Source organism: Dermacentor albipictus, chromosome 8, assembly GCF_038994185.2.
Source record: "Dermacentor albipictus isolate Rhodes 1998 colony chromosome 8, USDA_Dalb.pri_finalv2, whole genome shotgun sequence".
Taxonomy (NCBI): domain Eukaryota; kingdom Metazoa; phylum Arthropoda; class Arachnida; order Ixodida; family Ixodidae; genus Dermacentor; species Dermacentor albipictus.
Genome location: NC_091828.1, coordinates 111,506,447 through 111,522,047, shown reverse-complemented (window position 1 = coordinate 111,522,047; position 15,601 = coordinate 111,506,447). Strand labels below are relative to the sequence as shown.

The window sequence follows — 15,601 nt, the reverse complement described above, 5'->3', positions numbered from 1 at the left end:
ATTAAAAACCTCCTGGGTTACAAGAAGAATTGAACTTGTTGGCTGTGCTTCGAATTTTTCATGTCAGTTGTTAGTTACCGTGACACCCAACAAGCGCAAGTCTTCTTCTAACGCAGGTCGTTAATGATGTGGTTCACTGAGCCAACGGAAATGGCGAGTGTTGTTGCAATCTGGTGTTGCTTGATCTTGCGATTGCCCCGAGTCAACTCATCTGCCTGATGTTCATGACCCTCATCAGAAGCCATTGTGGGCCGTCCATTTCGGTGCTGATCCCGGGAGATCTGATGAGGCAGGATTTTGGTCTTTCACAGTCCTTGCCCACCTCCGCACAGTGCTGATGTCAACACAGGCATTCCTGTAAACTGCAGTCAGATGGCCATGAATGTTGATATGAACACAACCTTCCACAGTCAGAAATTCAATTACAGCCTGTTGTTTCAACTGGACGTCACCACTGGATGCCATGAATTGCTCAATTACTCTGGAACGAGAAGAGATAGGAAGGCGAGGCAAGTGACATTCGATAGCTTAAACATAAGTGCATAAATGATAGAGTTCAAAATGTTTGCTGTAATATTGGCAAAGTAGTGGGCTTGGAGGCAATAATTTCTGAATTGCCCTCATATAATTCTGTAGCCTGTCTCTCCTACATTTATGATGTGGCAGATTGAATGCCTTATTCTTTCGAAATAACGATTTCTTGGAAGTAAGCACTATCTGTGCTTGTTTCTTTAACCTGCTCTTCATGTGATCTTGAAATATTAAAGTGAATGATGCAGAGAAGCACAGCTTGTCATGTTTCGTGTACTTTTCCCGACATTAAATTGCAACAAATCATTTTGCAGGTAGAAAAGAAGCAGATGGCTACAGCGATCAGTGAAGAAATGGCTTCATCTATGATGGCTCGTCTTAGGACAGTGGAATGCAGCTACACAAAGGCATAATCATCCTCGCCTCTGCCCTGGAACTTTGGTTTGAATGAGACTGTTCTTCAACGTAGAACGGCCACAAGACTTGTCACCACATACAAGGCATAGTGCAAGCTCTAAATATTGTACAGGAGGCTAGAATAAATGACCCTCCATGCAGTCACTCTGTGTCTGTGGTAAATGGGACCATCACACATGATTATGTGTTTTCTCTCAAAGTTGCTATGCCGTGCGTTTGGAAACACATTACCTATTGTATGCACACCATACATAACATTTCTGTGTGCTAGCCTGACTGTGGACTTACGAAACAAACAATGAAGTGCATATGAACCCGCATCCACATGCCATACTTCAAGGGTTATTATATTGCTCATTACACCCGATAGGTGAAGGGGTAATATATTCCTGATCACACCCTTACACCCCGTGGGTCGAAGGGTAATATGTTGTTCAAAACACCCTCAAGGGATAGGGTGTTATTGGAATATAGAATAACCATCATAAGGGTGTAATTCCCTATAGAACCCACCTTTTTCAAGGGTGCTAGGGGGTTAGTTATAGACACCGAAAAAACCCTTAGGGGTGTAAATTATTTTACAGTGTATAATGTAATACATGTTGTAAACCCTTTTCAGCGAGTTTGACTATGTAGGAAGCATGCGCATGCTGCCACTCCTGCTGAGCAGCCCCCACAAGCCTGGACTAGAGTTACTTAATGACGTGATCATACCGGGAAAATAAATAAAAGCGTATTATTCATTCTTTTCTTTGCTTTCTTGGTCCCAGGGCGTAGGTGATCACATTAGAGGGCTGTCGCTGGTGACCCCATCCCTAAGGGGCACCTCCATTACGCCCGTTTAATCGTTCAACGCCCAAGCTACACACTTTCCTTTTTCGCAGTCGGATACTACATATATTACGCTGCTCTCTCTTGTTGCGTTCCTCAGATGTGTGGCGCTCATTAACCTCTCCGACAGGCGGACTCTTTTGTCGCCGAGACTGTCGTTGCTATTACCTTAAAAGCAGGCTCGAGCGGCAGACTGCAGCTTAGTCACGATCGAGCAGCGGAGAGGTCCAACGCTGTACACGCACCATTTTTACAACTGTCTAGATATCTGTGTGTAAGTCCACTGTAACAAGTACCCCATGAATGTTTTGTGTACTTATATGCATGTAGTTAGAAGTGGTCGACAATGGTCTTCACCTCTGAAGATCTGCGAACTTCTGTGCATGTTCTCGGATTGTTTTCAGAGCTTTCACTTGTTTACAGAACTGTGCAAGTCAGCGTGTGTGCTTGTATCCTCTTCTGTGTCTTCGCTAACTGGTGTGCAGAACAGGGAAGGCTTCCGTGGGTGTGCCCAGTATTTGGTGTTTATCTGCGTTTTTGTGCTTTCATGATATGTCTGGCTTTAAAGTGAAGAGTAGCCAGTGCCACATAAGTTTGCCAACTTCTTTAAATTGGTACAATACAAGAAGGCGGCTACTAGATGCACTACAACTTGCAAACGTATGGTAACTTTCACAGTGAAATATATTTGAAGTTTATTTAGGAGCTGCTTGCTGAGTAACATTTATGCATTAAAAAGTAATGAGTTCATCGTATTGTCGTAAGTTATACCAAGGCACACAACGTAAGTACATGGATTAAAACATGAACACACATTATGAGCACTGTATGTTTAAGTGCCCTGGTTCTTGCTGCGAAATCGATATGCTGCCAGATGCCAGTGCTGCATTTATTTATAGCTACACGAGTACTATGGCCAAGTGTACACTAACTAATCGTATTGCTCACATTCGCGCCCGCATCCGTGGCCCAATAAGTAGATGCCTGGATGGCTTGTGGCAGGGGCGTTGTGTGGTCCCCTTAACAGACCGGTAATTAGTTTTTCTTTAAATAAATGTATGGATAAATAAAAGAAAAGAAAGGAAAATTGATGCTGACCACAGTAACTGCCTAGCGCAGTCCGCTGATACCTGAACCATGGTCAGCAGTGTAGGAGGGACGATAAAATGACAGAGAAAGGGGATGGACCAAAAGAGAACTATTTCTACACGTACCCGGCCCAGGCAATGAATTTTTGAGGAGTGTTATACTTGAGAGGGGCTCAAAAGGGAGACCATTATGCTTTCTGTGCAAGAACCAAGAGAAACAAAACCACACACAGCTTTCACAAAGCAGAGTTTTTAGACGCCTGCGCATGGTTCATTACGTAACAGTAGTACACGTCTTTCTCGCAGGGCACTACCACAGGATGTCCCTTTCGAACTCGACCTCGACGTATTCTCTACCTCTAAGTTGCCATTCGTGGCATTACATTTTATATTTCTCACGCCTTGTCGTGACACGTTCACGGCAGCCAATAGAGAAGCGCAGTCAAAGCGAGGTTTCCTGTTCTGTGAATGGAACTTCGGAATTCCCCTCCCCGCACGAAATCATACCCCTCAGCTTTTCTTGCGACAGCCAACGCAGCTAGCGTTGTACGAAAGTCCCGGCACCTAATATGCGTGCTTTTTCTGTCGGTGCCAAATGTCCCGTTTCATACGTAAAACCCGGCAGTGAATACCTCGTGCGCTTATTGGTACCTCCTGCTTTTGTGGGTTACATGGCAAAAGCAAAGAATTAAAAAAAATAATGAGAAATAAATTATACTTGTCATCGCTACCAGCGCACGTTTTGCCAGAACGCACAATCAGAGAAAGGCGTTTACGGCACGAAACGTTTACTATAGTAGCGCGCACTCATTCATTCTTAGTTGCAGCAAAATCCGGGGATTTACCACGCCTCCATTTCCCGGCAACTTCCACGTCCCCGTTCATTTATGCTATCTTATCCGGGTACTGCGTTTCGAATTTCTAAATGCGATATACATCTCGCAGAGAAAAGAAGAAAGAAAGAATAACCAGCGGAGGTGTGCGAATGTGACTTCTTACTTAGTCATCAAGGAACGCAGAAGCAAAATTAATTGAATGGAGGAATAAGACGAAACACTCCTGATCCATCACAGGTATCCGCTGCATACTGCGGGTTTTGGTCTGACACGTTCCCTCTGCTTAATAGTGACGGAATCTCGTCCGTATACTTCCCCTCATCGGTACATAGTTAACGGCGATATAGGTGTCTCTCGTGTCACCCCGGCGCGGCATGTCGTCGCGAAATTCGAAGGCCAGCGGGTGGCCGACGCGTTTCTCTGTGTTTTCCGGAGTCTCCGCGGGCAAGCGCGACGCGCCGAAAGAGAAGAAACAGCAAACGCGAAGACGCCGAAGTGTGACTCGGCGGCAAGCGGAGAGGCGACGCGTAAAGAAAGGGAGTTCACGCACTCCCACCAGAGGGAACCAGCGGAGGGTGCACGCAGCGCAAGAAAGGGAGTTATTACGGCACTACCTTCTCCGCAGCGTCAAGAAAGAGAGCGTTTTTTTAAACTCCCTTCTCATCTAGTGACTGAGAAGACGCTGGGCAACGACGCCGGCGCCAGCGCTACGCGGGGAAAGGGGGTGAAAGGAGGAAGTAAGTTAGGAGAAGGGCAGCGGGGAGGGTAGTGAAGGTGGCGATGACGTTCGCGCAGGACCAAACTGCGTTACGGGGCAGCAACGTGTTGCGGCGAAGCCCAACGCAGCCCACGGAGACCTTCACAATAAAAGGCCCCGCGGCGGTAGAGGGGGACAGGCACACTCACTCAGCTCCTCTGCTCGCGCGGACGAAGACGTTCGCTCTCCGCAAAGTTCTTCACCTGTGTGGTGGTCGTGCGCACTCGGACTATTTATATTATTCGTCTCACCATGATCACGTGTTGGAAACCGACGACCGCGGCTGCTTCCACGATGGTAAGTGTTGATCCTGGACGACCTGTTCGCCGGCAATGTACCAGGATTGCCTCGGAAGGGCGCGAGTTGTCCGATGCCATATTTGACAGGGTACTCCTACTCCTAGGGAGATAGGAGTCTATTGTGAAAGTGCACACGTGATCGATATGCAGAGAGTGAATAGTGCAGCAGAAGTTCGAGCCCTATGCGGACTCGTTCACAGGTATTCAGCTTCAGTTTAGCAGAATGCTTCAAGCATTCAGAGCAAGAACTAGGTCAGCTGGGGCCTAAAGGCAAACTTCTGAAACGAAAAAAAGAAAGCGTCAGCTAGTGGACTTGAAAGCAGATTAGCTTTTCTCTTTACTACTAGTCAAATATCTACAAGCAGTTAGCAAAGCACGCTGTCGCACCTAAAGTTCGGGATGTTTATTTTTCGGCAGCGCTGACAGTAAGATATTGATCAACTTCAATGCGAAATCTAATAATATGACCCTTACCCTAAAATATTAAATCGCATCAGGGACGCGAGACGCTCTTACGCGCAGCCAAGGCATGTAACGTTTCCTAAAGGTATTTTCTTTACTTGGGTTTGGTGGAGGCATCGTTTAATGATATCAAATAACACCCGGCTCGGGTAGGTATTGTGCGTGAATACGATACAAAAGCCGATCAGAAACTCCTTACTTATGAGAAAGGGGCGTTGTCACTTACAATCGGTTTTAATGCAAGCAAACAATGGGCACATAAATGAAGCTTGATGGCAAGTGACTTTCATCATGCGGCATACTGCAGCCTTATACTCTTCGGAATAATGGAGTAAGCTGGCTTTGCACTGCAGAAAACACAATTAAGAGCAAAGAAAAACATTCTCGTCGCTTCCCTTAATGTTTCGCGGGCTTGTGATGTGTAACCCTGTCAAGACAGGCACCAATGTAATGCGCTTTGTTGATTGCTCCCGATCTTGAGCTTCAGTTTGTAAGTTATACCTCCTACCTCACGTGAGCAAGCAAAAGCCGCTCTTCCTCACCGAACGAGCTATCGAAAGGATAACTCGATGAGATAACATAGAAACATCGGCGATGACTGTGGAAAATAGCGGTGCGTCTGAAAAGATTGCCCTTAAATTTAAATTTAAATTTCTATAAATTTTCAAGCTCCTTAATAACCTTTCTGTTATTTTTTTATTCCCACAGAGGGAAACCCACAATATTAAGAGAGTGCCGTAGATTCTGGATCGATTTGACGGAAAAAAATTATCATTCAATGAGCTGTTACGTCTTTGAAGACGCATGCGAGTTTCATGGCTACTTGGTGCCCGTTTGGTCCGGCAACTTTCTCCTTAAGGGCCTGGGTAGTACATTCCCAGCTATGACCACAAAACAAGGAAAATAATCTTAAATGCGAAGCAGGATGTATTAACCCTGTCTACACATAGATAGGCGAAAGTCGCAAAGCAACAAAAAATATCAAATTAACTCCCGCCACTGCTGGCCGTACAGGAATATAAATTGACGTAAATGAAATGAAGTACCCTTCGAATGACCTGGCTGTATTTTTCCACAGCGCTCGTGGCTGAGCTTATAATTACACATAGGAGATGGTGGAGGGGTGTTTCTACAAATGCGGCATTTGGCCTTCGCAGATCCCATCCCTCAAACGATACTTTATCTTCTATCTTGTGAGCTTAAAGCTACACTCCTTCGCAAATTCCATACCTCAAACGATTCTTTATCTTCTATCTCGTGAGGTTAAAGCTACGCTCTTGAAGCAGACAATCAAGAAAACAATTTATCGAGAAAGAACAGCTACATATCGACGTGCACAAAGTTGATGACCAAATCGTTCGGCAACGTGGCCAATATTTAGGGTACCCATCTGCTCGAAGTGAACGGTGGTGGTGGTAACAACTTTATTGAGACTCTGCTCAGTTATGATCTGGCAGGCCCGAGTCCTAGAATGGCCCCTCACGAGGAGCGACCCTTTCGGCCCAGGGAACGAGGGCTTTTTGTACTTTTTCATCCGGCGTTCTGAGCAGCTCTTCCCACGTCTGTTGTGTGGGAGCTGGCAGGAGCGACCTGGGATGGGGTAAGCCCTCGCACCCCCAAAGAATGTGATTTTGGGTAGCCAATGCTTGATTTCTGCAGTTTTGGCATATTGGGTTCCATTGCCCGTTGGTAATTATGGCTAGCCAATGTGGGCTTGGGAACGATTTAGTTTGGATTCGACGCAGGATCGAGGCTTGCGCTCGCGTGAGGCTTGCGTTTGGAGGCGGACGTAGATTCGCCTTTTTTGCTTGTAATAGTTTGTTATTTCCTGGTATGTCGTCGGTGCCTCATCCATGGGATCCGAGTCTGAGGGGCACATTTCGACGTGAACGAAAAGCCATCCTGCCATTGGCCGTGAACCATATATTTGGAATATCTTGCGTAGCCGGTCAAAGGTGTATGCGCGTGCGCGTCCCATTCACACCCGATGTCGGATTGCAGGGCACAGTGATCAATATGAACCGCGATCCTTAGCAACGTGCCGTGCCAGCATCTCGCGCCTATCTGCTTAATTCACGTCGGAGGCCACGGACGTGTGTGAAGGCAACGGCTGTAGCCATCGTGCCGTCATCGATCCGCGCAGGTCACACGAGGTTGCCCGTCCACTTCTGCCGATGTGTTCGATATCTGCCATATAAATAAATGAGAGAGAGAAAGATAGAGATCGAAAGATAGGCGACGAGTCTATCTACCTCGAAGATGATCTTCAGAAAAATAACTTTTACGTAGTTCGACTGCAGAGTAGTTCGACTAAAGCGGAAAGCTCTTTGCTGATAGTCAAGTCAGGCAGAAGGCCGCCGCCGTTATGATATGCAAAGCAGAACCAAACGCCGATGCCTATAGCCGTTCTCACTTGGCACGGGAGTCGTGGAAATTTTCTCCATGGCTGTTGTTATCCCATTCGCGATCGGCGATGCCTTCTATATAGCGTCTACAGTCTATCGCGAATCGTCTACGTACTGCTTTAGGCGTTACGATATGCTCGTTGCATCTGAATATGAACGCAGAGTCGAATTCAACATAAAAGCTGCTTCGTACAATTTGTCGATTGAAATAAAAATAATGAAAAACAATACTTGCTAGGAAAGCTTCTATATTTCGTACCAGCGATGTCTCCCGACGTATGCTAGTGAAATTAAGGAAACTTGCTTCAAAAAGCTTATAGTCGTGCTTTTGTTGTGTCTATGCGGACTATGGCATAGGTCAAAGGTGCCCCCAACGTCCTCTCACTCTCTATATCAAAAGGTTAGGCATGATTCACAATGCTATTCATGAGATGTCCCTAGGTAACATTTTATGTATGCGGCCTTGAATATTTCGTCGTATACATTTTTCTATACGTTCCCTAGGAAGAACCCCGTTCGGTAGAACACAACCAACAATACACTAATGAAGTAGATTAGTGAATAACTTTGATTGTAGATGGTTTGTCCAAGTGCTGTTTAGAAAAATTCTTTCAAGCAGGCAGGACATTCTAATTGAAGTGCGCAGTTGATGATATACGGCTAATTCTTTGTAGTAACGACCGAACTGGGGTCAAATTTTATGTCAGGTTGGAAAGCAAAAGACACTGTGGTACTGACGTACGTCCGCGGGATAAAATATGCAAGTCAGCATAACTTATTCCGAAGTCACCCAGAAGTGTGGCGTCACTCACACCCCAATAGCCATGGAACGTCGAAGACTAATCCCTATCAAACGACCGATCGAGCAATGTATACAATCGCCAAGAAAGAGTGCTTGGTGCAGTAATTCCACTTATATTGTGTTTGTTGGGCAGTATGTCTCACTCACGTGTCGTCCTACTTTGTCTGGTGCATTAGTAAGTATGTGACCTCTCTCCATCCCCCCCCTCCCAATTGTAATTCCCATAAACTCTGGGGATATATCGTAAATAAATCATACGGTGACTTTCCGTCCGTTCTCAGTGAAGGGTACCGTGCAGCCCACAGCTAAAAGAGGACGAAGAAATAAGTCAAGGTGCAGGGTGGAGAACAGAATAAAGACGAAATTGGAGACAACAATGTGGCATAAAACGGAAAACCAAACCAAGCCAATATGGCATCTGTTGTGCGCAGTTTATTAGTGCAGTTTAATTACATTCCGTAAAGCACGCAACCGATGTTCGCTCACCACCGCGGATGGCCGTAAATCATGGCATGACGCCACGAAAGTTGTCTTCGCTAAGATACCCGCAAGAAAAAGAAAAGACAAACATTCGAGCAGCCCGGAGCGAGTCAGGGAAAGTTGCGAGAAAAAACCGGTAAGCCTGGTGCTTATGATGTATTTTCTTTGGCCCATTAGTATTACTATTTCTTTTTTTTTTCATGTAGCGCTTTCGTACTACAGACACGAATCGCCGAGAGGAACAGTATTGCGCTCTTTGCGTTGGCCGCGTCAATTCGCGTGGTGCCTAATGCCCAACGTCGCCAGTGTACAATTAAAAACGCCGTGGCGTATAGCTCTCTTTGCGGCTGTAATTACTCCGCCCGACTGCTTTCCAAGAGGGAAATTTAATACTTATAAGCCAGCGGGGCGCAGAAATAACCCAGGATTCCGCTCCAGCGAGACGAACAGAAAATTAAAACACGAGAAGAGAAAGAACACGTCAGTTGTCTCACGGGCACCAATGAACTAACGATAAACGCCGACATGGGCATAAGGCTGCTGAGAGTAATCGCCAGATAGAGATAAAGAAAGGCAGAGAGGCTAACCATGGTCATGCAAAGTTGACAGCCCTGCACATGGTAAAGAGGGAAGAAAGATACGCGAAGGGAAAGGCAAAGTCAGAATAAGCCCTTCCTCTTCATAGCGGCCATGTCATTCGTACTAGTAATGGTGCGATGAGGCGTAACATCATGGCTAGACGTACTGTTTCGTAGCGTAGCAAAAGAACGTTTTACGACAAGGTGACACAGACGACACCGATGCGCCAACTCGCAACAGTCTTAGTTTCTGTTAGCATGGGGCCTCTGTACACACTTCATGGAATAGAAAACTAAGTTGAGAAGGGCAATCCAAACGCAAATATATATATAGTGATCCAGATTAAGCCTAGAACACCTCACTTTATTTGCCAAAAAAGAAAAAAAATATAACCGTCTTTACCACACATTTGAGCAAGTGAAATGAGCTGTTGTGGTTTTAAACTGTGTAATTTTATCCTCCTGTCGGGTTTGCTTCTCTGAAATTTTCTTCTGTCGTTTGAAATATACATTTACACATCAATTATTCTAATGAACAAGAGAAGAATTATATATCTGTATGGTACTTAGGCGCCATACTCTGACCGAAAATGAAACACTTGTGAGTTCGTGCCTCAGCTCATCTGCGCCATTTTGTCGTTGCCCAGTTAATTGTAGCGCTAGGAAGCAGCTCGTCCAGTCAACATAGACACGCCTACTGCACAACCCTTGATACGCAAGGAATTTGACTAGACTAAATAATATAATTATTGTTTGCGAGTGGCACCATTATCTCCCGCAGAATCATTCTCTACGAGTGGCATCATCCCCCCCCGCAAACCTCCTGACACGATGGTCTCTCTCTCTCTCTTTGCAGCTGCTTTTCAGCATGCTCGTGGTGCTGTGTCCAGCCTACGTGCTCGTCCACCACGCTGGCGTTGTTCCCCAGACTCAGGTGGTGTACCAGACGCCGTATCAACCCCCTGTGGTGCCCGTGGCGGGTCCAGGACAGCCACACGTCATCTATCACTACGGGCTCGGAGGCGTGAGGTGAGACCTTAGCGACAGGAGACACTCTGCTAGGGAGTTTTAGCAGAAAGTCCATGCCTAGTCTCATCCCTCTTGCACAAAACAAAGTCACCACACCGATCTGTGGACTCCGGTAACATGCCCATACATCAGTCACATTACATGTGGTCCCAGAGACAAGGTGGTCAGAGGCGACATCGGCTCCGCAAACGCACGAAGTGTTTAGAGATTGGGGAGTTGTAGCAAAGCGCAGTCGTCTGTGGTAACGTCGTGAAGAAACGCGAAGTCTGCCTCCCTATAAGTGCTACCGTGTATAGACTTATCTATACAGCCCATCACAAACCACTGAGGTTTATTTGGCGTGAAACAGTATCGATCTTGTAGACGCAACTATGTCTGAAGTTAGCAAGTTTCAGCAGAACGCTGTAGCGCGTTATAATGTAAACACTGTACCTGCTCAGGCTCTTTTCTTTCCCGCTGCCTTTATTCACTAACGAAAGGAGTAGAATGCAGAACATGTTTCTTCAAAAGCAGCATACGCAAGGATATACCGGACGTGATGCCCTTTAGATGAACGTATCGGACAAAACTCAACGGCATCACAATATGCAGACTGCCTGCGCCCCAACACAGTATCTTCTATTGGAGGCGGAACACCTTTGATAATTCCGGCACAGTTCATCACGACCCTCTGGCAGCTGAATGGCGTAAGTTTGCGATCGGTGACACTCCATCAGCAGCCAGCGAATATCAGCTGCTTGCATGTCACGCTGCACAATCGTCAAGGAATGACGGATCTAAACACGATAAACAAAGACCACACAAACGCTTCCTATAAAATATATGACCACGGTAAGTCTGGTTAGAAAAGTAACCGCTAGGGAAAATAGTCTCACAAAAAATTAATACACGATAGTCCTTACACTACGCAGATCAGTAACCAACGTGAACTCTAGAGGGACTGCAGAAGAAGGACGTATTCAGTTGTTTTCAGTACGGTGCGCTGATCACCGTCGCGGCTGTCCGCATTAACTTGTCAACGCCGTCATTAAGGCTTTTTTTTCTTTTCTTCACTTCCTTCTTATTCCAGTGCTGAGTAGCTGGTCAGAAGACAGGGCTTCAGACTGGGCTTCTGGCGAGACGTTACGTTAGATAAACTTGCATTTCATACGTATGTCCTTTTCTTTTATTTCACACTGCACGGGACACTCCGAACTATATAATATGCCTTCTTTTGTCTCGGTGATGCAGCGTGGGAATTAAACAGCAATTCGAACGTTTCTCGCAGGCCCGAACTGCAACCTCCCGTAGTGTTCGTGCGAGTGATTCCCGCGTATCCGCCGCCGAACCAGCCTCCCTTGCAGCCTCCGTTCATCGAGGAAGTGCCACCCGTATTCAAGAACCCACCTCCAGACCCCGAAGACACCCCGCCTGCCAAGAAGCCCGGCATCCAGGGACGCGGAGGTCGCCGCCCGGACTGTCCCGAGGTGGACAACAAGAAGGGAATCCCACCACCGCCCACCCGTAAGCCCTCGAAGAGGGGCCGCGGCACTCAGACGAGGAAGTCCAGGAGGCCGCCGGCGGAGGCGACCACCCGAAGACCACCGAGCAAGGCCAACCGCCGCGTCAACCCCAAGAGCGAACGCCTGAGTACCGGGAGGCTAACCCGCGCCAGGAATCCCTAATGCTCTTACCGAGCCGTCTGAGAGCCGTCTGCGACGCCCTGTGCAATTTTCGCCGCCGGCGGATTCCGCCATGCTGCCTCTTCTGATTGGCTCTAAGCTCAGGGTCACGTGTTCCCTGATCGTTTCCAAAACAGCAACGTGGTGGTGTTCCGCCGTCGGTGAAAGGCTCGTAACGAGGCACAGCGAACGTTTCGCAGATGACCGAAAGAGTCATTGTCTGACTGCTGCGATGCTTTCTTCTGTGAGTCTGCGGAACTGTGAAGTCTGCTCGAAACTGGCTGGAAGCCTTTTGTAGCCCTCAGTGTGGAAGTTTGCTGACGCAGTTTTTTTTTGTACTGGCACGCGAACTAGCAACATGACCTTGGGTCCCCTCTGCTCGAGAATTCCAATGGCACGTGCAATGTAGCGTAGAAGAGCTAACGATAGCTGCAGCGACTTTAACTATCACAATATCTTACAATAAAAGAACTAACGTCTGGGTTAGTTAGCAGTTCAGTACGGTGGGAAATACTGGGACAGCTCGTGCTCCATGAAAACAGGAATGAAAGAGCAATCCAGAGTGTTAGCTTCTAGAGTTGAGCTATATAATCAGCACACATGCTAACAAAAGCGTATTAGGACTCGTATGTTCAGCAGGTTGATTTGGAAAGTACCATACATGTTAAAAGGAGACGTGTTGTCTACATGGCCCGCCTCTTGACTCCGAGGCGAGTTTCGCTTTACAAAGAACGGATAAATGTGACGTCACATGCGTCATCGCTTGTTTGCGAACGCTTTCGCGCTGAACAACTGGGCCAATGTAACGCATAGGACAACTACAGCGGCGCGTTTTATCGCACGGATTTGCACGCGCATAAATCAGGAAGCAGCGCCACTTTCGAGAGGACTGACTGTAAACCCAGACAGCGAAGACTGCATGCGTGAAATGCTGCAACCCCCTGCGATGCTTGGGGTGTTTTTAGTCATACAACATAAACTTAGTCAAGACACTTATTCCATCCACCATCGATTCCACGCATACAAACTTCACCCAGCAGCCGGCGTTTCCGGGTTCTAAGCAATCGCAATGCTGACGTTGTCCTGCAAACCCTGGGCTTGCATAAAGCAACACCCGCAGACGCGCCGGCACGTTCGGTATGGATCGTCATACTTCATCGAAAGTAATTTATCTACGTGTTTGCATTCATTTTAAGTTTATTTCTCTGTAAATAAACACACATGTTCTATCCAAAGTGTCGTGCTTTGCGTCATTCTTCCTGGGATCCCTTCCACCGTCCTTGTAAGCGAATAAAGGTTCCGTACAAGACGAACAATTCGCAGCAAGATGAAGGCTCGGAGCTACGTACCAACAGCGGCCGAGTAAGCAAGGCATAGCCTTACACCTAACAAAGACAAGTTCTGAAACGCTGGTTCCAGCCTGAGGCTTACAATATTCAGTCAGTGCTGGTCACTGACTGATTGATTGACCTATTGATTGTATCATTGGGGTTTAACGTCCTGAAGCGAGAACGCTACTATAGGAGGCATGGTAGAGGGCGCTGGGTTATTTTTGTCCGCCTTGGGTCTTTAAGTGCACCTAAATCTAACTTAAAGAATGCTTTTTCATTTCGCCCCCGTCGAAATTCAACCACGACGGTAAGGCCACGAGTCTAGCCCGATACATCGTGCTAGAAGCCGGACATCATGGGTGCGATTTTGTACGCGTTCCAAAATAGAACGGAGGCGGTCCGTTCCACCGAGCCGCATACGATTGGTCAATTTGAACCGTGACGGATTCCATGACGTCAATTGTGACGTGATATCTGCTGTCAATCATTCTGTGTCGTCGGCTATCGGACGAATGCAATGGAACGGACTGCCTATTTCGCGACGTAAAGAACGGACCACCTCCGTTCTATTTTGGAACGCGTACAAGATCGCACCCTATATCTGCTGAGCTACACCGGCGAGTGGCTCCTATTACTCAAAAAGCCTCTAAAGCTTTCTTGTAGCAGCCTCAGTGACTCGATGGCTGTGGCGGTCCCGTGTCGATTACGAGATCGTCGGTTTCATTGCCGACAAATGTGACGACATTACTTTGCATGTTGAAAAAAAGAAAAAGAAAACACGTCCCATGTTATGGGACGTAACGTGTTATGGGCGGATGTCCTAGCGACACTAAAGCGAAACAATAAATCAGTTTAGACTAATGAAGCATCGTTTGAGAAACCTGCAGGCAGTCATTTGAAAAAAATACTTTGATTACTAGATGAGAAAATGAAGGTCCAAGTATCAGTATTTGAATTTCGCGCCGAAACCCAAGCGCTTGTACGTCAGCGTGACGTCAGGGATTCCAAGGTATGTTTTTTGCACTTGGGCCGCGTTGGCTGAATAAAGGTTCCCGAAACTTGCTATGTTTAATGTTTGGTCCCTTTAGAACACAATGTAGTCAATCTGTACCGCTGTGTATAATTAGCAGGCCCTAGAAGATGCCATCAAAATCCAAGACGCCACAGCCCCCTGGTGCGGGAACTTAAGTAGGCGTCGCCACCCGTATTTCGTTCTTGCATTTTTTCTGGCTTACCAAACGTCTTATCGTTGTAAGAGTGGTGTTTTTGGTGTTGTAGAACGGTAATTTACTGATGCGGAAGAAATCATTTTTCTTTTTATCGTCCCTTTAAGGAACGCCATGGTAGTGTAACTTCTTCCAGAGCACTCGGCTACGGCGAGTGCCCTTGCGGCCCGCTGTCCAGTCCTCAGACCTTAAAAATTGCAGACGCAGAATACTTTTCTTCACAGTCAGTTCGTCTATCGTCAACCGGTTTCTCAGGAAACTCACGAACTAATCGCTCGGTGAGGTGGTACGAGGTCATGCTCATATCAGTGCCGCCGTTTCAGTGCACGCAAAGCCCTTTTCTTGTTTGTTCGTACAGCAACGCCTTTCGTTTGCTCAAAGACGTTCATACTAGGTTTAACATAACCTGACGGTTCCTTGCCTTCAATTTTTGTTCGGAATTTCTGCGCCGTCTGATCGCATTTCAACTGCATTACGCGTTCTTTTTTTTCTTTTTTGCCATTGGCGATGGCGCAGCGGTACCCCCCACGCCAAAATACAAATTTTCGTCAAAAAACGGTAACAACCAAGCGACTAAACGTTTGACAGATAGTGTGGCCTGCGTCTAACTTTATGTTAAAGCAGAATATTTTAGCTTAACCTTAGTGCTTTCATCTTGAAAAAAAATGAAAGCAGATGCACACGAAGCTGCAAACTGAATCTCAAGAGGTTATAGGCCAGCTGCAACGACATTTCACTTGTACTAAAACGACCATAAATGCCGAGCGTATAGTCTCAAAGTAATACTAAGAAAATGCCAGCAAACTTGAAAAACGGGGGAAAAATCGAGAGGCAGGCATAGACAAAGCGACAGGAAAGTGGCTGGTCT

General features: G+C 46.7%; 1 protein-coding gene across 1 annotated transcript; it reads left to right on the top strand.

Annotated features, from left to right (window-relative positions):
- The first annotated feature begins 4,577 nt into the window (after positions 1-4,577).
- LOC135915646 (uncharacterized) lies at positions 4,578-13,411 on the top strand. Its single transcript, XM_065448775.2, has 3 exons — positions 4,578-4,757; positions 10,343-10,515; positions 11,783-13,411. The coding sequence occupies exons 1-3, from the start codon at positions 4,713-4,715 to the stop codon at positions 12,177-12,179; spliced, it is 615 nt and encodes a 204-aa protein (XP_065304847.1). The 5' UTR covers positions 4,578-4,712; the 3' UTR covers positions 12,180-13,411.
- The last annotated feature ends 2,190 nt before the right edge of the window (positions 13,412-15,601 follow it).

Excerpts from the sequence above, each read along its gene's own strand:
- LOC135915646 (XM_065448775.2), top strand. The coding sequence starts at position 4,713 with ATGATCACGTGTTGGAAACCGACGACCGCGGCTGCTTCCACGATG. Across the intron at positions 4,758-10,342 it reads CCGCGGCTGCTTCCACGATG|CTGCTTTTCAGCATGCTCGT; the intron begins GTAAGTGTTGAT and ends CTCTCTTTGCAG. Across the intron at positions 10,516-11,782 it reads TACGGGCTCGGAGGCGTGAG|GCCCGAACTGCAACCTCCCG; the intron begins GTGAGACCTTAG and ends CGTTTCTCGCAG.